Source organism: Micropterus dolomieu, linkage group LG13 (assembly GCF_021292245.1).
Source record: "Micropterus dolomieu isolate WLL.071019.BEF.003 ecotype Adirondacks linkage group LG13, ASM2129224v1, whole genome shotgun sequence".
Lineage (NCBI taxonomy): Eukaryota > Metazoa > Chordata > Actinopteri > Centrarchiformes > Centrarchidae > Micropterus > Micropterus dolomieu.
In genome coordinates, this window is record NC_060162.1 from 27831895 (window position 1) to 27853232 (window position 21338).

The 21338-nt window shown below is 39.5% G+C and overlaps 1 protein-coding gene across 1 annotated transcript in view; it reads left to right on the top strand.

Moving 5' to 3' along the window:
* Nucleotides 1-11696, top strand: part of ptpa (protein phosphatase 2 phosphatase activator) — a 40904-nt gene extending 29208 nt beyond the window's left edge. The window contains exons 9-10 of the mRNA XM_046066299.1: nucleotides 2302-2409; nucleotides 9360-11696. Of these exons, the coding sequence (XP_045922255.1) occupies nucleotides 2302-2409; nucleotides 9360-9434 (183 nt within the window). The 3' untranslated portion in view covers nucleotides 9435-11696. The remainder of the gene's footprint in view (nucleotides 1-2301; nucleotides 2410-9359) is intronic.
* The last annotated feature ends 9642 nt before the right edge of the window (nucleotides 11697-21338 follow it).

Genomic DNA, 21338 nt, shown 5'->3' on the forward strand with positions numbered 1-21338 from the left:
TATTAAAAATAGATCACCTTGTTTGTATGTAACAACAATAAAAAATAATAAAACCAATCAACTACTATGGCTTCAGCAGGTGGCATTTTACGTATGGTATCGAATGAACAACTCTATTGGTATCAGTTTAAGGGTACTGGTTTTGGTACTGGTATCGTAAAATTTTAAAGGATACCCAACTCTGTTATATCTAGACATCCAGCAGACACAGAGCAACATTAGCAGTTATTTGGAAGCATTTTCTCTCCTCAAACAAACTGAATTATCTAAGTTTCTGGATTGCGGTGCTACTAAAATATATCACCACGATCAAAACAATAAACTCATGCTATAAATGGAAGACAGATAGGGTACAAAATGAGAAGTCCATACGTTAAGTGGCACGGGACATGAAGATCAACAGGATGACTTTAAAGCGATACATTGATATGAAACAACTAGAAGACATCTGCAATGTATTCATTATCTAAGTGCAATTAAATGTTGGGACCTGGCGTTTGAGTTTGCACGATGAAATGACATTGATATCCCCGACACCCATGTGGCTAAACTTAACCCTCATATGGGGCAAGTTGAGCCAAGAGTCCACTTTTGTTCGGAAAGCCATATTTTGAAAACAGTTAATTTGAGATCCAAATTGATTATTCCCAGGGATGCACCACATCTTAAAATATAGATACATATTTTAGCTGGAGACATTTCTGTCATGTCCTCACTTTAAAGACACCTCAAGTAAAAACTGGCTCAACTCACCCCGCTCTTCCCTATATGTTGAAATTCTCAATCAATAAATCGAACACAAAAATGAAAACAACATCTGGGATCTGTGGCTGTCGGAGGACTGTTGTCAGCACAGCGCTGAATAGCTGCCTACCTGTGTGCCTGTGCGCTCACTGCCCCTGAACATGTGTTTTTGGGAAGTGGCTTTGAAGGGAGGGGGTGGGATTTCATCGGTTGGATACTTAAAAGATGTAAAAGTCTGTCTCTTGCTAGTTCTCCAGCGTTGCTTGCTCCAGCATTCAATGACGAGGACCACAGAAGAAAATTTAATTCTAAAAATCTGTATGCATCTACTACATTAAAGCAGATGTGTATTTCAGTAAATGGAGAGAATCGTTGGAATTTTCTGACTGACTCAAAGGGGCTATATGTAGTTTTTCAATTAAATTACTTATTAATAAATCACTTTTTTTTTGTCAATGGGCTGTAGCCTTACTTAGAAATGAACCATAAGCCTGTTTTCTCTGTTGCTTGGAACAGCCACTATTCTGCTATTAATGTGAAGGCACCGGGTCAGGGTGTTGCCTTGTGCGCACTCCTGAGCCTCTCTCTGACTACAGCAACTACATCGCAGCTAACGTAATGCAGTCCACTAACACCACAAAATAACCGGTTCCCAGCACATCAGACTCCAACATAATCTCCACGTAAGGATACAAAACAACAATAAAGTTTTATGTGCTGGAGCCCCTCAGCCCAGGAATCTGTTTGTTGGGTGAAAACACAGTCAACAACAAGCTCGCCGGCTAACGCTAACCAGTTGCTAACGTTGTCCGTTAATCATTTGCACATAATTTTAAAATTGTCAAGTCTTACTCTGGTCTGTGGGATAAATCAAACAGCAGTTCTCTTTGGATTCCTGTCTGCTATTTGCTCAAGTTCTTCCTTTATGGACAGAAGGATCTGTTTCTGTACAGGACATATTAACGGAACACTGTCTTCACTATAACCCATACTGCATTTCTCACTTTTATAGAAATCTGACTTCAAAGATGAGATATGAAAAATTTGTAATGTTTGTTTGTTGAAAATAACCGCTTCAGTCAGCTTGAATTCTGTTATTTACAGATTCCACTGGTGACCCATTTTCAGTGTACTTCTCCACCGTCCATGAATGATCTTGCTGTGTTCCAAAAACTCAAAACATTTGCCAAAATATGGCTTTTCTGCCATGAAAATAGGTCATCAATGGAATCCATTGTCGCTGACTCAACTCTGAATCAAGTGACAATGGATTCCAAACTGACCAAGGCTTCATCACTGAATAAACTTTCTAAAACCAATTTTGAGCCAGTATGATTTCTATACTAAATTAATAAATAAATTAACCATAGATAGTTAGTTATTAAGCATCATTTTCTGACTTAAGCCTGCACACAAACATACATTGTGCGTGCTTATATGTCATCCTCCAACATATTCAACATAGTGTCAAATCCAGTACTGGTTAGAGTTGTCCTCATTAAGCTCAAATCCTGTACTTTCTCACTTCATCTTTGTCACTCTTTCTCTCTTCTGTAGATGAAGACAGGTCCGTTTGCTGAACACTCCAACCAGCTGTGGAACATCAGCGCTGTTCCTTCCTGGTCCAAAGTCAACCAGGGCCTGATCAAAATGTACAAGGCCGAGGTACTGCTTCATTCTCTCTCATTGTCACCGAGCAGCTTAAGTCTTCAGTAATTTATCAGTCTGATAAATATAATCTGATCATATTAATTTAATGGAATGTATTTGTACCATCCACTCCTATCTTTACTGACTGCAGATTATGCATTCCCAGTTGTATGCATACTGCATGCAACAGTACATACTCTATAAAGGCAGCTGCAGTGCCTGATTCAACTGACAATCTCTGAGTCAAATCTTCGCAGAGACGTTATGAAACGAGGGATCATACCATTTTGGCTATATGGTGGTGCTCAATGTCTGATTTTACATAGAACTACCGGTTTTCTCTTAATAAGTTATAATACAGCCTATTATGATATAAATATCAACACATAAGACTGCAAATAAAAAACTTTTAATAAATCTTTTTAAAGTGCGTAAATAAGTCCAAAACCCCAACCCTATTATACTGTCTTAATATGAATATTATATCATATTTAAAGGTTCAGTGTGTAAGTCTTAGTGACATCTAGTGGTGAAGATTAAGAATTGCACCTCCCCTCCCCAATCCAAGTGAGTAGTATAGCTACAGTGCCTGAGACAGGACAAAAGATGTCGTCTTTGAGATAGCAGGAGCTGCCAGTCAAGAAATCAGGCTTCTTTAGATAGATATATTAAGAAATTATATTTACTTGATTATTCAGTAAAACCATATCTTATTGTGAATATTCTTGTTATTTGTTCATTAATAAACAACAGCCACATCAAGAAATGAAGTGCTACATGATGTCTCATACTCCTGTGTCACAGAGGGTCTTCTTGACTAACATACCAAAGTAAATAAAGAACATCTCAAAAACTATCACATCTAGTGCATCAAGTATGACCACTGACAGATAACAGGAAAATATATACCTCACTGCACCACAGTCCATTATACACCACATAATACATGAAGGCATTCATGTATCACAAAGGCATTGTCAGGTAAGGATCAAGGCTCCTCTCACTTTGCTTAATTGATTAGATAAGCAATCTGCAAATCTTACCAAAATGTCTTTTTAAATTTTTTTAAATACAACAAACAGAAAGTAGTACTGACAGCCATAATTTCAGCTTGTGTTAAAACGTTTATCGTTTTAATGGGCAAATTAATGTGAAAGGACAAATAACACATTTGTGTGCACAGTGGAGAAGCAATATCCAAAAAAACAAACAAATTTGTAAAGTATTTATTATTGGTCACTTAATATGCACACAGTCATGTTATGTTACACTATTAGCAGTAAAATAAATACATGTTTTCCACCAGGGCAGTATTCAATAGAAGTTTAGCTGCTGATCTGAGCGATGCTGCTGTTACCGTTTTATTGCCAATAATAATCATCAGCGGTTTGTCTCAGGAAGGTAATGACAATGACGAAACACGCTCTGTAGCACTGTTTGTCTGTTGTCGGCTATTATAGAAACATGATGACAAAATACTGCGACGTCCATGGCAGGGGGTGCCCGCGGTTATGTAGATATAAATGTCTCATTTTAAGGTAATAAAAACATAACAGTTCATTATGTAAGGTCTTTACACACCACTGAAAACATAGTTATGGATCTTATATTGCATTTCTGTCAATGAATTCTCAGAAATATTACACACTGAACCTTTTAAACAGTACTCGGAATAGACCCTCCTGTGTGTGAACCCACTGTGGAGGCAGAAAGACAGCTGTGCGTATCGATCTTTATTGAAACAATTAAAAATGTGAATACACAAGACACAGACTTGGTTAAGTAAAGGTATTTTTCAACCTGGACCCTATTTTCCCACATTTTTGTTTCTGACTAATTGACCCTTCATTAAGCCCCGCCCGCCTTTGTTACTGTTGCTAAGTTCAACAAACTGTCGGCGCTGCCACTGTCTATTACTGCACTCTCCAGAGAAATATTGTCAAATTTGTTTGACAAGCGATCTCAGAAAGAAGCAGACAGTTTTGCTGTTGCATTATACATTTGAAGGTTGTATTCAGGCTGTCAAACTGACTCAAACAGACGTGAAAAAAAAATCAAAGATAGCAGCTAAAGCCTACCGATCACACAGTACAAGTGAACCACTGCATCCCCCAACGATTGAGACAAAAGACAACGATATTAAGGAATCAACACTGTTCGTGTAAAGCTGGGTGGGCCTTTATTCATTATTACAATCATTAAAAAGCAGAACAGTAGGGCTTTATTACGTTACATTAAGTAGAAAGTTAGCTAGCGTTAGCTAACTAACATTACATTAGGAACAATCCACAGCCGACATTTTTCTGGACTTATTATTACTTACTCTGTGTAGCGACTGTAACTGTGGTGATGGTGCATAGATAAGATGCTTGCCTTTAGTGTGGGAGACCTGGGTTCGATTCCCACTGTGAGACATCCATCATTGTGTCCCTGAGCAAGACACTTAACCCCTAGTTGCTCCAGAGGCGTGCGACCTCTGACATGCAATTGTAAGTCGCTTTGGATAAAAGCGTCAGCTAAATGAGTAAATGTAAATGTAATACAAGTGCCCCAGGAACAACGTTTGACCATATCTTAGAAAAATACAGCAAAAAAAAGCTAGAAAATGGCTCTTTTTGCATTAGAGTCAATGGAGCGCAGCCATCATGGTTGTTTACAAAAATGCCTCCACAGTACTCCTGTGTCTGTCATTGTATCTAACCTGCTGCCTGTGATTGGCCCGACTGGATCCAGGTCGGCTGGAAATCTGTCTGAACGGGAGGGGGACCAGACACATCTGCCAGAGCAAATAAAACATGAGCTCTCAGATTGGTCTGGTTCCCAGGCGATAGAGGCATGTGCTATGATTTTTTGTCTTGCCATTTTCAAATAAAAACCCTACTAGTATGTTCGCTAATACGTGGTCAAGAAGCTTGAAACTAAAATATAGCTGTGTAAACTGGATTTCTTGTAATCCTTCACCCTGATTTTGTAAGATACAAATACTTCTGAAAGTCAACTGTAGCCATGTTTCCATCTAGTTGTCAAGCAAATTTTAAGCGGACTTTTGAAATTTCGCTAAAAAGAATGCGAAATTGACTCGTTTCCATCAGCTGGTTTGGAGCGAATAAACCAGGCTACGGCAAGCGTAGTTATGTCAGCAGATGACGTCACACATGGCTGTAATAAAGACGCCGTATGGGTTCCAAACCAGAAACAAAACCAGTCGCATGGACCTGAGGACCATGGATCTCAGAAAATTAGAGAGAGATCTTTAGGAATGTGTTTCAAGCGGACAAGCTGCTACCAGCCATGTCTCTGCGAGTTGTGGGAATATCCGGCAAGACGCCGACAGATCAGACGTGAGTTACAAGTTTACTACGTCAGAACTTATTCGGCAAAAGTGTTTCCATCTTCCATTTAACGCATTAACTCTTTTTTGACAAAGGCAAAAACCACTTAAAGCTAGCTTAAAAACAGTATTGCGAAATTAAGGATTTTTTTTGAATGTTGCCGTTTCTATCAAAATTTGTAATGCAATACTTCAAAATGCGCATAAAAAAACGGGTTCCTTTTGAGCAAGAAGCCCTAACAGACTGGTTCTTTGGGTAGTAGAGGAGAGAGGCAGGAAAGGGTTAAGAGAGGAATGGAAAGAATGGATGTGTGTGTGTGTGTGTGTGTGGGCGGATGGGGGTGGGGTCGGGGGGAATGTCTAAGCCCGTTCTCCCCGCCTGCATGCCCACATCCTGTGTTTTCCAGAGCAGCCTGTGAGTCTTCCCAAAGAGCTGAGGGGCCAAGCTGTCTGCGTCCCCCCCCCTACCCCCACCGCTGCTCCCTTCATTAAATCCTCCCCTCCCTCTGTCCCGACCTTCCTCCAAGCCTGGAGCAACCATCAGCAGACTTGCATTCCTCTCTCCCTTTTCCTGGCCCCACACAGGGTTTCAGGCAGAGAGTTGTAAAAGGCCTAGAAAGACCAGAATTCACCATTTTCTGTTGAAGTGAGAAGGCGATTTTGGGACCTTGATGCTTATTTGGAACATAAACTGAATGTGTGAGATGACACAAAAGACTTGGCCTGTTAGCTTAACTTGAATGGATTACACAGATTAACACAGCATGTGTTGTCCATGCTATAAAACATTGGCCACTCAGCTCTCACCTATACATTTTAAAGGACCCTACTAGCGTTAATTTACTACAAGTTATGTACGACTGTTGTTTTTTCAGGCATCCATTGGGCTCAGTGCATGTCACTGCACTGAAGAAAGTTAACTTGTACAGACTTGAATTTGCTTGAGATGAATAATTTTTCACAGTGAGCATCATCTCTGATTTATCGCTGCCAAAAAACAAGCTAGTTGTTTTCTCAATACATTAATTTACATATTAAAAGGAAATTAATGAAATCCAGACTGTCTGGAAAGAACGCAACACATTCAAAAACGCTTACTTTTTTTCCCCAAAAAAGCCTTGGCTGGCCTATTATCACACAAGCTCTGACTAAACTACTTTAAAATGGCAGGTTTGTTCGTGACACCTTGTCTGGTGCTCGCAATTATGATAGTGAATAGTGACTATCTGACCGATCAGTTGTCTGTAGTGTTTTCACGTCACCTTTTAGCATCGCCTCAGCTGCCTTGGAAACTCAACGGAGGTGATACCAAAAAATCTACCAGGTAGCAGATTTGATGGAAAACCAAAAAAGGCGAGTAGAGATGCAAGGAGTTGAGCTGGTACCATCCGTCATACTTATGTTTTAAACATTACAGTATTCTGTAGAAAAGGGTCAGCAGTATGTGAAGTGTGACTTGATGGACTACAAGTGCTAAGGAACTATTATAACGATATAGACAAATGACTATGTAGAGTAAGTTAGGAGACATGTCCTCAATGGGTTTTGCCATAACGCTATTCTATTAACATAGATTTAATTGACAGGCACACGATTTTACAAATTTTCATTGATTATCTGTTTAGACAAAAGTTCTCAGAGGCACGTTATTCCACCCTATTTCCACCCAGATGATCATAATGATCATGACTGATAGTGTCATTGCACAGACAGAGCACGAGTTCAATTCCACTGTGTGTTCCCAGCACAGACTCCCAACCCCCACTGCAGACACCCGAAACCCCCACCCATGCTCCCCAAAACTGGGTCCATGTCAGTACGCACAAAGAGCCTCCTCTGGGTTGGTCCACAGCCATTTTGAACACGTTCATAGTGAAAAGCCAGAGGGGAGAGTGAACAGCAACAGTTTAGGTCAAGGTTAAGTGTGTGCATTTGGGCTTTACTCAGTGTGTATTATATCCTGTCAATAAACCCCAAACAACGGAAAGTCCATGTCAACCACACGCTGCCACAACCTCTACACCTTATTTTCAGGGACAAACCTAAGTGATGAAGGATAAGATATTTATATTTGGTCAGCTTAATACATAATGATTATAGGTAACCAATGCATCTGAAATGAATCCTGAAATAATTGAAAATGCATCAAGTAGAAACCAAGAGTTACTGCTTTGAAATTGATCTCGCCTTCCTCCCACCACAATTAGGTTAAAAAAAATCGCAATAAAAATATCACACAATATTATATCAACTTATGTATGGGATATTTGAGGATGCACTGGTAACATATAATAATAAACAGTTCAAAGTGGCAAAAAATACTGTAACAATAGAATGATTCTTGCAACAAAAAAAAGTTCATCAATGTGCTCTGTCTCTATTTAACTAAATAAATAAAATAGTTGGGCATTATTCTATTGATGTACATAATTTTAGTAGTATTTCGGATTTTGTTTAGTAGGAGACATCCACCATTGTGTCCCTGAGCAAGACACTTAACCCCTAGTTGCTCCAGAGGCGTGCAACCTCTGACATGTACAGCAATTGTAAGTCGCTTTGGATAAAAGCGTCAGCTAAATATGTAAATGTAAATTTATTTATTCTCACAAGAGTGTACATTTCTATGTCTTGTGCACATTTTTGTAGTGACAAATGCTTTGAGTCCTGATGGCGCACACTTACAGTGTTTAGGACAGTATTTCTGAAATGCATTTGTGTTTTTGCACTTAGTTGTACACCGAGTGAGTGACTCAAGTAGCTGTATGAAGACTAAAAAAAGAGTTGTTATTATTGTCAGATTTTCAGTTTCAGAAAGTTAAGCTAATGCAAAACCATCCGTGTCTCTCTCTGTTGCGCGTATCACTCTGCTAAGCCACGCCTACTAACCCCACAAGTTGTTATGCTGCAGAAGGAGTCAGTTGCCCTGCGAAACCTCGTCTTGTTGTAGGGCTTGCTCTTCATGGCAAGAGCATCGCCAAGACCCTGGTCCCTCTTGCTTTGTCTCGTCTTCTCAAAGACGCCCCTCAAACACATTACGGCCCAGGGCAGTGCAGCACAGGCTTTACAGGGAGTGCAACAACTTCTAACAGCAGGATGAAAAGTTATTCCCCTCTGTTTGTCATCCTGCCTCTTTGCCACTCGTCCGTCAATACGCGCACCATGGCGTAAAACATAAAGAGCCCGAAACTCCATGTGGAGCCGGGGCGTGTTCAGACGTGTTTTGTACTATACGCTGTTGTTCAAAGGAGGGACGGGCAGTTCCTTCATTGCTGCTGGTTATTTCTCAGACTTTGTGTTTGCAAAACTTCTGAAGATATTGAGCTTGACTAAGGAGAGCATGCACAAGGAGCAGTGGGCATCTAACTCTAACGCAGACTGCTCCTGGCTCTGATTGGTTGCTTTGACTCTGGATTCTTGCAAATGGAATTGGGAGCAGTAGGAGGAGCCAGAGGAACCGGATTTGTTGACAGATTATCGGTCTCATGCACTGTCAGGATATAGTGACAGTTTAAGCAAATATGACAAAGTTATTTTTTTTAAGTTAGTTATCTTTTGCTTATCTGCTAGCTTTTGGTTTGTTTTTTTTCTCATGTTAGTTAAAGACTGCCTTTCTCTTTTTCTCCTCCCATTCCAGTGCTTGGAGAAGTTCCCTGTGATTCAGCACTTCAAATTTGGTAGCCTGCTGTCCATCCAGCCAACGAAGCCTTGACGCTCATGCCGCGCACCCGATGGAAAGACCAAAGTCCCAACAGTTTTCCCTCCCTCTGGCATCCTCACATGCAAACACAACGATAGCAAAAATCAACCACATGTAGTTTGACACATGCGTCTCCACATGTGCACACATGTGGTCATGAAAGCTTGTTGGTCATCCATAACCTTAATGCAGAGCATGTTGAGGATGGCCTTTGTGATTTTGGCGCATCTTTATATTTTTGACATTTTATTTATAAAATGCTTAGAGTTTGAATCTGGCTCCTTTTTGGAGGGATGGTGGTATTTACTTGTAGAAGTGTGCTCATTGATGCTTAAAGGGTAACTTCAGTATTTTTCAACCTGGACCTTATTTTCCCATGTGTTTGTGTCTGTGTGAAATTGGGACAACATATTTTGAAACTGGTCCAGTATGAAGCAAGTGCACTGCAGTCGGCAGCAGCGAGACAGGGCTGTAATGTAATCCTCGCAAGCTCCGTCTAACCAGAAACAGTTGCTATATCGCTCTCATCAGGCCACCAGACTCCATTGATAAAAACAGTAATTTTACCTCGCAGAACATGGGAGTTGCTGGTCTACCGCTGCCTCGGTCGGTTAGTTTGTGTTATTATGTGACTTTGTTTTAAAGAGTTAAAAACCCCAAAGTCACACAATAACACAAACTAAACGATCAAGGCAGTGGTAGACCAGAGAAGGATTACTATTTTTTTTGGATTCTGGTGGCTTTGACGAGATTGAAATAGTGACTGTTTCTGGTTAAACAAAAAGGATCTTACTCTTTAAAAAAGTCTATCTCTGTAGGGATCCTTTCCACAATGTTGTCAGACTTGTAATAACAATCTGAGGCCGTCAGTGGCAAAAACAAGCACTTTAGTGGACGTACTTTCACAGGTTGTTATTGCCTGAAAGGATTATGTTGCAGTCCTGTCTCCCTGCTGCCGACTGCAGCGTGCTCGCTCAGTACTGGACCAGTTTCAAAATATGTTGTCCCAATTAGCACAAATAGACCCAAGAATGTGGGAAAAATGGGGTCCAAGTTGAAAAATACCTAAGTTACCATTTAATGTTTGAATTTACCTCATAGTTTGGATCCTCATGAGCAGTAGGCTTATTCAGAGTGAGGTGATGCAAATAAGACTTTGTCATAGTTTCTTCTTCAATTTTAGGTTGTTGTTTTTTTGGTTTTGCTTTTAAGGCCAAATGTTTAATTTTTTTGCAAATGTACCAATATTTTAATTGCCCATTTCACATTCAACATGTAAATCACTTTAAGAATTTGCTAAGAAATAACTGTGTTTCAGTGTTTTTTCCTTTAACCAAATGTCCTCACATGTCACTGTCTTGCTCAGAGAATATATTTTTAAAGCTTCCATAAAAGCTCATCCAAACGCTATATTCCTCTGGCAAAAATGGCCATTTTGAATCCAAAATAGGTCATTTTTGTAGATCCAGTGAGTTTTTGTTTTTTTTTACAGTGGGGTGGGGCTCTTGGTCTGTGAAGACAGTCACAGGACAAAGTCACACCCCTTCTGTGCTTGGCAGAAGAATAAGACTTAAGATGGCCAAGTTCTCTGAGAAAACAGCTCTCCACATTAACGTTAGCTAGCAGTCTTGTTACTCCAAATTCCACTTGTGTAACATGACTGACGTTAGAGTTCTGGACTACTCCATTAACGTTAACGTTACCATGCTAGTGATTACAACATAGGTTGGGCCCTTTCGCCAAACTGCCAAATCAATTTTAGCCCCTGATGGTTTTATTTACTAATGCTAAGATAATTTTTGCAAGATTAATACTATCATAACCATGACATAATTAAACAATTGCTTTTGGATTTGTTTTGGAATGCGAGATCAATTCATGAGACAATGGCGTAGACATTTACCCAAGCTAAAATGGACCTACGTTACTCAATGTAGTTTAAAGGAACACCTACAGCAGTTGTTACAGTAGCCTAATTATGTTGTTTGAGAAGGGGCAAATGACAAGCTCACTAAAAACGACAGAAGCAACAGCAGAATTTCATGAGATTGGAATCTTTGCATAAAATCTTTGTTGGTAGTTTTATTTTTCCTTCACCTATCTGGCCCTTACCAGTCACTGTCAATAGTTAGCTCCCATGACTTCATCGTAGTCCCAGCTTACTCCAGTCTTGTTTAGTTTATTCCATTTTTTAATCAGTTCAGTTATGGTAAAATTGTAAACCATACTTGAATAAATTCTGATGGTTGTGCTGTGCAGCTTTTCTTCTCAAAATTCTCAACCTAGTATTTTTATTACCCCTGATTTGACTCCAGTGTTAAATGTGTGTTGAATTCTGCATGTGTTTCAGTTGGAATGTTTAGCTATAGCTTAAGCTATAGCTATAGCACAACACAGACTCCAACATAATCACCACGTAAGGATAAAAATTTATATAATAATTTCCTTTGTCCCCTATGTGGCGCTAAAGAACATTCTGTAATTACATCTTAAGTCCCATTGTGAAACACACTGAAAATGTTAGGTAAATCACGTGATGATTGTCACACAGAGCTTACTGCCTGTTGCCAGTAGGTGGCACTTTCACTATGAGTGAATACTGTTAAAGGAACTTGTGCTAGAAAACTCGCTAGCTTCACAACGTAGTATCATCAATGTGTTAAGGTTTTTCTTAGACAATTTTGAAGTGGATGTGGCCAACCTGTTAGTAGTTCATCACAACGTAAAACAATCCTGTTGCCGGTAGGTTGTGCTATGACTTTGAGTGAATATTGATAGATGGAGGTCTTTAGTGCGAGACTGTTGTCAATCATGTAAAATGTGGTACAGATTTGAGCATGTACACTGAAGTTACAATAATTTCCTGTTTCATGGTGAATCATTGACTTTCAACGCTACACCACGGACATGACCCTCAGCGCAAACTCAAAAGTACAACTTTTCATCGTCAGTGCCTTTGTTTATTTTTATTTATTTTATTTTTATTTAAAAGGGACAGTGCCCAAATGTAAATGAGCCAGATTTAGCCATGCAGACTAATTTTCATCTGGAGTCCCTGGCAGGTTGATGTTATAAAACATTAAAACATGGCGTACAGACAACATAAAAAAAAAAACACTTAAAGTCATAAGTTGACAACACAGAAGCATGGATAAAACATTAAAACACAAATTACATAAGCACAGACAAAATTAGACAAGCACAAATAATATGACACTTAGAATACATCGACATGTGAGCACAGGAATATATAAAAACAATTACAAAAGCATTACTGCACATTATAATTACATATTTGATTGTCCAGTAACCACTGTTTTATAGCTTTTGAAAAGGTGGTAAGAGAAGAAATGTTTCTTAATTCTGTAGGTATCGTATTCCAGGTACACGCTGCTCTGCAGGAAAAGGCTGACTGTCCGAAGGAACTTTTCCTATATGGTATTTTACAGTCACCTCTGGATGTAGCTGTGGTAGATGAGTTAAGATGCTGTGTAACCAATTCATTGAGTGGAGGGGAGGGGGGGGCTAAACCATGGAACATTTTATACACAAGCAAGATATCAGCAAACTTGACCATATTTTCCCAGTTTAAAAAAACAAGAAATGATGATATGAATTTGACTTATTATCCATTGTTTTCAAAGTCTGCTTATAAACTGTTTCTACTGACTGTAATGCAGTCCTTCCTGTCTGCGTCCAGCTGGTTATACAGTAGTTCATATGTGACAATATCATGGCATTGATGTAGAACTTTGAGGCCTCTGTAGTTAAATTACTCCTAATGTGTCTAAAATTTACCAAATTAAATTTAATCCTGTTTAATACTTTTTTAACTTGTGATTTAAATGTCAGTTGTGTCTCTAATATTATACCTAAATACTTAAACTCATGCACAACTGACTGTTCTTCCTGCTACAGTAACCTCTGGGTCTGGATCTTTATTTGCAGATTTTGAAAAGAACATGCATACAGTTTTGCTGGTATTAAGATGTAAACAAGAGTTTGTTAGCCAATTAGAGATATTGAACATAGAAGCTGATAGTTCCTTAGCAGCTTGCTTCTTGTTTTGTTATATATATATATGACCGTATCATCAGCGTACATCTGACAAGTTACTGCAAAAAGACAAACTTCAGGTAGGTCATTAATATACAGACAGAACAACAGAGGACCCAAGGTTGAACCATGAGGTAGACCTAAGTCATTATCAGTCATTCGGGAAGTTTTATGGTCTATGTGAACACATTATTTTCTATCTAAAAGGTACGATTGTATCCATTTGATGACACTGGATGAAAAATTAAACCTTGATAACTTGGTAATTAATTAATTTTGATTGCAAAAGGCACTTCCTGTTTGGTATTTGGCTTCACTCCAAGATGCGTTTTTGTTCATCTGTATATGATACATCTGCCACAAAAATTTCATACTTTTTGGTGAAACGTGTCTCGGAACCTGCTCTTTAGCACTGGTGAGCTAATTTGCCAGGCCCATGCATGATACCCATATTACACATTAACGTTTGCACATTTAGGCCGCAAAAAATGCGATTTCATTTGGGATCTAATGAATATTATAGTACAGCTGTCACAACATCTCATCAGAGCCGCGCTGTGATGTGTGCTGTGTAAAGTTGGAATGATTTCATATGAAGTTAAATGCTAAAAAATGTCTTTCTACAGGAAAGCAGCCCATGACTGAGAGGTGGTCATGTGACAGTCATGGAGATGAGAGAATATTATAGCCTGCAGTAGGTAGTGTTACATTGTCAGGTGTTATAACATGATGACACTGAACAGAAACCTGCTTAAAGACGCTGAGGCAGCTGAATTTTCCCAGAAACTACTGAAATGGATAAATAGTGTTGAAATATGTCACTGAAAATCCCAAAATCTAAAAGAGCTCTGAGTAAATTGACAGCCCTGATGCTGAAGTTAATACAGTATGCTGAACAGAATATACATAATGCATTAGTTTAAGTTATTTTTTAATATGGCTATAAGATTTCAGGTCAAATGACAGTTGTACTGTAAGACTCATGCGCCGGATCTGGAACACTAATGAGTGCTGTTCATACGCAAGAAAAAATTCAAAGTAAGATGTAAGAATTATTCTGTTTGAGTGGCTCTTTTATGAGACCTGTTACTTTATTGGAAAAATACTTGCTTGTGACCCAGAGATGAACCCAGACGTGAGGCAGATGGATTTTGAGATGAGTGGAGAAAGTGTTGAATATTGCATGAGTCAGGATACTTTAACTACTCCTCCATGTGAAGGGTGATTTATTTATTTTTTTTAAACAGATGTGGTTACCAGGAGTAGGGGAACTCCGATTCATGGCAAATTAATTCCAAAACAACATGCAACAGTCCTTTTCTGTACTTACTGAGTCCTCATAAAGACTGAGGTGGAATTCCCCTTACATACACGATGTTGGTCTACGTTGCAGAGTGGTGGAATAAAGCACAGCAAAGGCTAAAGGCTTGTTTTATGATGATGCCTGTGAAGGTGTGTCCTTTAGACGAGGGAAACCTCCCCAGATGAGGGGCTCTACAGATGAATCAACATAGTATCATGAGCTCTTGCTCCTTGACTTTCAGAGGAAAAAAGCACTGGTGCATTCAAGCAGTCCTCTTCAACTTACAAAGTCTGACATTCAGGTGGTATTTACTTTGTGATCAGTCAGTGTTAAGTATGTCATATGAACTGGTCCACTGGATGCCAGGCAGAAACTCCACTGAATATGTTGCTCATACCAGCAGTCAACATCCCAAAAAATCAATGTGCGTGTTCTAACAAGCACACTGGTGGATTTGTAAACCAGTTAGTATGCTAACTGTTTTTCTGTGGCATGCACTCCCAACCGTACTACTGTTTGCACACTGTGATGGAGAAGTTTAAGTTATATTGTCAATTTAGAAGTATTGCATTGAACTGAAGTGAAAGTTCACAACTAGTAATTTTGTAGTATCACAGAACTGGTCTACAACTGGGATTTACCCTTCAGGTCTTAGCAAGAAACAAAGAAATGGCCGACTTTATGAGTCCATAAGGGCTGCCTGAATTCAAGATTCACAACTGAGTGTGTATGATGGATTTGGGGGTACAAATCCGAAGAACAAAAGGCTGAATTTGTTGGCCTCGTTTGGAGGAATGTTTGGAATGAGACAGCTGCGTCGACCCGTTCTCACATGTCTGGGCTTGAAATGTGGACTTCCAAGGAGGCAGTTTCTGAAATGGGATGCAGCTGCAGGCGTAAGATGGAGAGCACTGGTTGAAAGTAACTAAGTAAATTTAAACATGTATTGTACTTAAGTGTGATTTAAAATGCAGGACTTTTACTTGCAGAGTATCTTTTATTCTTATATTCTTCCATTGGAGAGCCGCAGCACATGCTCCACACGAACATCCAGTCTGCATTTATCCCAGTGTTTACAGTCCACATTTGTCCAAAGCCACTTAACATTTTTTCCCATACACATTTCATCGGGCGCAAATTGGGGTTCAGTGCCTTGCTCAAAGGCACTTCAACATGTGGACAGGAACCACCCACCCTGTAATGAATAACCGACTGTCTACCAACAGAGTCACTGGTTATTGCCCAAAGAGCTAGACACGGGAAATACACAAAAGGTTTACATTAAAAAAAAATTAACAATAATTGATCACCGTGGAGTCCCGTAGCCAATAAGTTCAACGCGTTACTGCAAGAGAATCAAAGGTACAGTGACCCCAAATGGACTCATTGGCAAATAGATTGGGTAATATTCAGGATTTACTATCTTTATCTGAGTTTTTATAAGATAGTTATCATTTTAAAATTTACATACAAAGCAACTTTAATTTATTTTCTTCCTGGAGAATTTCCTCATGGGTGTGGCCTATTTTATGTTTTCTGAAAGCATGGCTCATTTTCTTAAAGCTCTAAACATGTAAGTTAGACTGTGACCTAATTTGTTTTGATGATGATATGAAAATAACCATTAGTTTGTCCCCATATGCAAATAAGGGCATAACCTAGATATCAATATGCAATATGGTCCAAGGGGCTATTTAATATTCAAGTGGGGGCGGGTCCCGGTTCGTTGAATGTTATAATGGGGGTGTGGTTTGTCTTCAAAATGGATTTCTGCCTGAAGGATTTTTTACTTTTATCTGTGAAAGTGTTTATCTATGTAGCAGAATGGAGTTACAAAACTCAATTTCACTATATAACCTGTTATATTATAATCAATAAATGTACCTACCTACCTAAAAAATGGGGAGTGGCCCATATGTAAATGTGGGTGTGGTCTGTGTTTTCTTCAGTATGCAAATAAGAGTGCAACCCTTTTGGGGCGTAGCTGAATCTATGTCATCTTGTGTAAAATATAATTATGTGGCTGTGGCCTGTTGTTCATTCATTAAATAGGACAGTTACTGTATTTTCATTTAATATGCAAGTCATCAGCAGCTCCTTTGTGTTTGCTAAGAGTTTTTCTCGACACTTTATTTCACAAATTTCTTTCACTTTATTTCTTAAGCCCTGAGTCAGTCTGAAAGCTGTAGGTACATTTGTCCCAGGTAAATCCTGTTTTCCTATGATAATTACACTTTATCTACAGAGTGCACATTACCAAGTGCTGCGCAACATAAAAACACAATCAAAGAGAACCTTAACACCCGCTGAAAATGTTGTTTTTGCTGACCTCCAGTGGTTTGACTTCTCACCTTGCTGCAGTGACGTACAGGTATACTCCAGGACCCGGTGACATCACTGCTGGGTGTGATTACAGGTGCAACAAAGCACACTTCTGACCACTCCACCCCCAACAGTGATGCTGGCTGTGGTCTGAGGTAATCAGCAAAGCACACTGCTTTTCAGCCTGGTGTTGAGCTACTGTTTAAGATATGACAACAACAATGAATTAATTAAAACTCAGGCTTCATCAAGCCCCCCCGGTTGCTACTGGCACCATCATGGTGACTCATGGTCATAAATAAACTAAGGCTAACCAGTGACTGTTTTATTCTGTTGCAACCAGATTACAGAGGTGTTTTATTAGAATATAACATTTCTAACCTCTAACGGTACAGTTCAGTATCGAGCCACACTGTAGCCAGGCTTCAAATGGGCTCCTTCCAGTGAACAGATTTCACTAGTTCCAGAGAAAAGTGTTCACAGTCTGTGGGTTATCCAGAGTGACCAAGACATTGTTTTTACAACGACATGTTGCTGTTGAATTTTCTAGACGTGGGGTTCTTGGGACAGCGGTGTTGTTCCGTCAGTCACAACTTTGGTCCAGACTGAATTATCTCAATAACTAATGGATGGATTGCCATGAACTTTTGTACAGATATTCAGGGTCCCCAGAGGATGAATCTTAAAAACTTGATGATCCGCTGACTTTTCATCTAGTGCCATCTTCAGGTCAAAACTTCAATTTGTTGTTTTTGGTTTATGACCAAACACCTTCACTTTTTTGATTAAATTAAATTCAGGTTTATTTCTACAGCACCATATCATACAAAAGCAGTTCAGGGCACGTGTACATAAAAACAGACACCTATGCATACATACACATAAATAAAAATACATATACATACACGTCCAAGTCCAAACAAGAAAATGCATTGTGTTCATTTAAGAAAAAGCTCGAGTGAAAAGCAAGGTCTTTGGTTGGGTTTTAAAAGAACCCAGTGCCGGAGCATGTCTAAGATCAGCAGGCACACTGTTCTATGTCTTAGGTGCATAAATGCTGAATACCATCTCACTGCACTTTAAAGGTGCTCCAGAAATATGGAGGAGTTGCTACCGTGCGACCGGAGAGATCTGCTGGGGTTGTAAACTGACAGCATGTCTGAGACATACTGCGGAGCCAGACCAGCAAGTGCTTTGTAAACCACAAGGAGGGGGTTTGAGCTGAATTCTGAAAGCAACAGCCACGTTAAAGGGTTGATTCACCACATCTATGAAAGCTTGACCATCAGAAGATCATTTCACTCTGTTCACAGCAGTGTGACGTCAGAGTTCTAACGGATCCAATCTGGAGAAAACTTTTGAAAAACACCAGCATAGTTTACATGGACAACCAACAGCGTTTAAAAAGGGAGAGTTTTCAGATGTGCCCGCATTAGACTAGACCTGGTCTGCATCAGATCCTTCTGACCTCCACTTCCCCTGCCCTCCCCCCACAGACCTCAGTGCAACCTGGCTGACCTGTACGATCTCTGCTGCCACAGTCTGCCTCCCCCTCCCAGTACACCTATTCCCCACAGGCCACCACCCCACCCCCCCTCCTGCTGTCACATGTGGCCTAACCCCCCTCTGTTTAAAACCCCCAACACATCAACCCCCTCTCCTGACAAAGCACTTGCCTCCCTCCCCCCTGCCAAGCCCCCTCACCCCCTCCCTCTGTTGTCTACCCCTCCTCCCAGCATCCCCACACACCAACACTAGTCACCACCCCCTCACGGCACCTCTGCCACCTGGTGTTGTCCTGTAGTGTGGATCAGGTAATAAGAGAAATAAATAAAAACACAGTTGACTTTCAGTGTTTTTATCCTAAATCATGCTTCAAATGTATAATTTTATTTATATTTTGTCTTCACATAGTCATGTTCCATACACTACTCAATTTGGATACTTTATTTACACTTATTTATTTTACACAACCTGTATTAGATATACAATACTTTAATGCAATAATGCAAATGTCTCTGAATGTGTAAATATTATTTAATTTCATATCATGCACAAACCTGGCACATAGTACATATTTGTTGTTATTTTAATCGTTGTTGTTCTATATTTTTATATTTCAATTATTTATGTAATATTTGTCTACGTGTGCATTCTTATAGTTTTCATATTTTTATATTTCTACATTTATTTATGTCAACTGTATGTTTGTCTACGTGTAGCACCTTATCACCAAAGCAAATTCCTCATATGTGTGAAACACTACTTGGCAATAAAGCTCCTTCAGATTCTAATAACAGAATCAAACCAAACCCAATCAGAACACTGAGGGGGGAAAAAACTGAATGCAAAGACAGATATGGGACATAAAGTCAAGAAAAAAATCATCAAAATAAATCAAAGATTTTGGTTGTGTGTCCATGGGTGTCAGTCTTTCCCAATCCAGATGGAGGAGCTGTTTATACACCTTGAAACAAACCCATTGTCGACACCATTTGTCAGTAGCAAGAGGGCTGAGCCATGGTTTGTTTCTGAAACCATTTCATGTTTTTGTTCTGTTGGAATTTTTATTTCCAAGCAAATATGTTGTACATTAATGCAGTAATTAGATGTTGAATCTTCCTAAATCCCATTTCTGCATGCTTACACAATGCATTGTTCATATTGCCACTTCAATTACAAACTACCCGCTGCCCGTTGTTATGGGTAGTGGCAGCTGGAAAAAGCCTGCGGAGCTGGAGGAGCAAACGAGCAGCAGTGTATGTGAAGTGTTGAGGCAGAGCGATGCCTCACTCAAGAGGCAGAAAAATGAGCCAGCCGGGAAGAGGAGGAGCATGAAAGAGCAGAGGAGGAGGAGGAGGAGGAGGAGGATGGTATCAAGAGGGGTGGGGGCTGGTGAGTGGAAAGTTTGAGGGAGGGTCAGGCTGAGGTGGCTCTGCTCTGCATACACAACCCTACTGATATCTTCATTCATTGATTTTAAAGATCACCACCAAGTGGCACAGAGCAGAGATAACAGGACTCAGAGTTTTGCTAGGGGGAGGAAATTCCAGGCTGAGATGCAAAGAGTAGGCTAACGGGGGCAGGTGGCAAAAATGAAGAAGGGGCCTTTTTATGATGTTATGTTAATCATTTAGCACAGAGACACATCTTGCCTATGTTAGATTACTGAGTATTGATGATTTATTATTTGCAACCAAAAAGCAGTATTTTTGCAGTACCTACTATATACACTGAACAGAAAAACAAAACCCCCAGTACAATATAAGGCAATCCAATACAACAGCCCTGCAGTTCATGAAGTTATGAGGCTCAGCTTGTGTCACACAGGAGGCAGTTGAGCTGGTGATTTTAAGAGGCAGTAGTTTGTGGGAGCATTTTGACCAAAAAAAGATTAATAATTAACTGAATGTCCACTTACTAGCTTTCAAGTGCCTCTCACGGTAGAGTTTGCTCATGGAAATAACTCAGTTGTCATCTTGTGACCCAAGTATGTAATAATGTATATCGTAATGAATGGAACAAATATTACATGCAAACTCCACTTTCATTTCATGCAGATGAAAGCCCAGAAAATTGTTTTATGTATAATTAATTTTTGAAGTATTTTATGGGACAGTATTATATATGCAATATATTATTTTGGTTTATAAGTTTGTACTAATGGCTTTATTAATTAATTTAGCAATGATTTGTAAATCAGTTACAACTCATTAAGACTTCTAGGTTTCCAGGTTTGTGGAAAAGGCTTGTGCAGAATCTGGACCACAATCCATTAATTAACAACTTGTTAAAGGAACAGTTGGCATTATAGGAAATCCTGTTATTTGCTTTCTGCCAGAGCGTTAGATGAAAATATCAACACTTAACGTCTGTCCGTTAAATATAAGGTTACAGCCGGCAGACGGTTGGTTTAGCTCAAAGACTGAAAACGGGGGAAACAGCTGGCCTGGCTTTGTCCAAAAGTAACAAAAACATTTGTTTAATTAGTTCGGCGACACACCAGACAAAGAAAATGTTCACCTTGTGAAAACAGATGTTTTTAACAATGGCCTATAACTGATCTATAAAGCATTCATAAACGGTATCAAAGCCATTACTTACAACTTATAAAGCCTTTATAAAGGTTTTCTTACTTAGCTGTATTACAAAGTGTGTTTTTCATAATGGTAGAATGTGTGACAACGGTCATTCTTTAATCACAACGGCTTCATAACTGCAGTCAAACACAACAG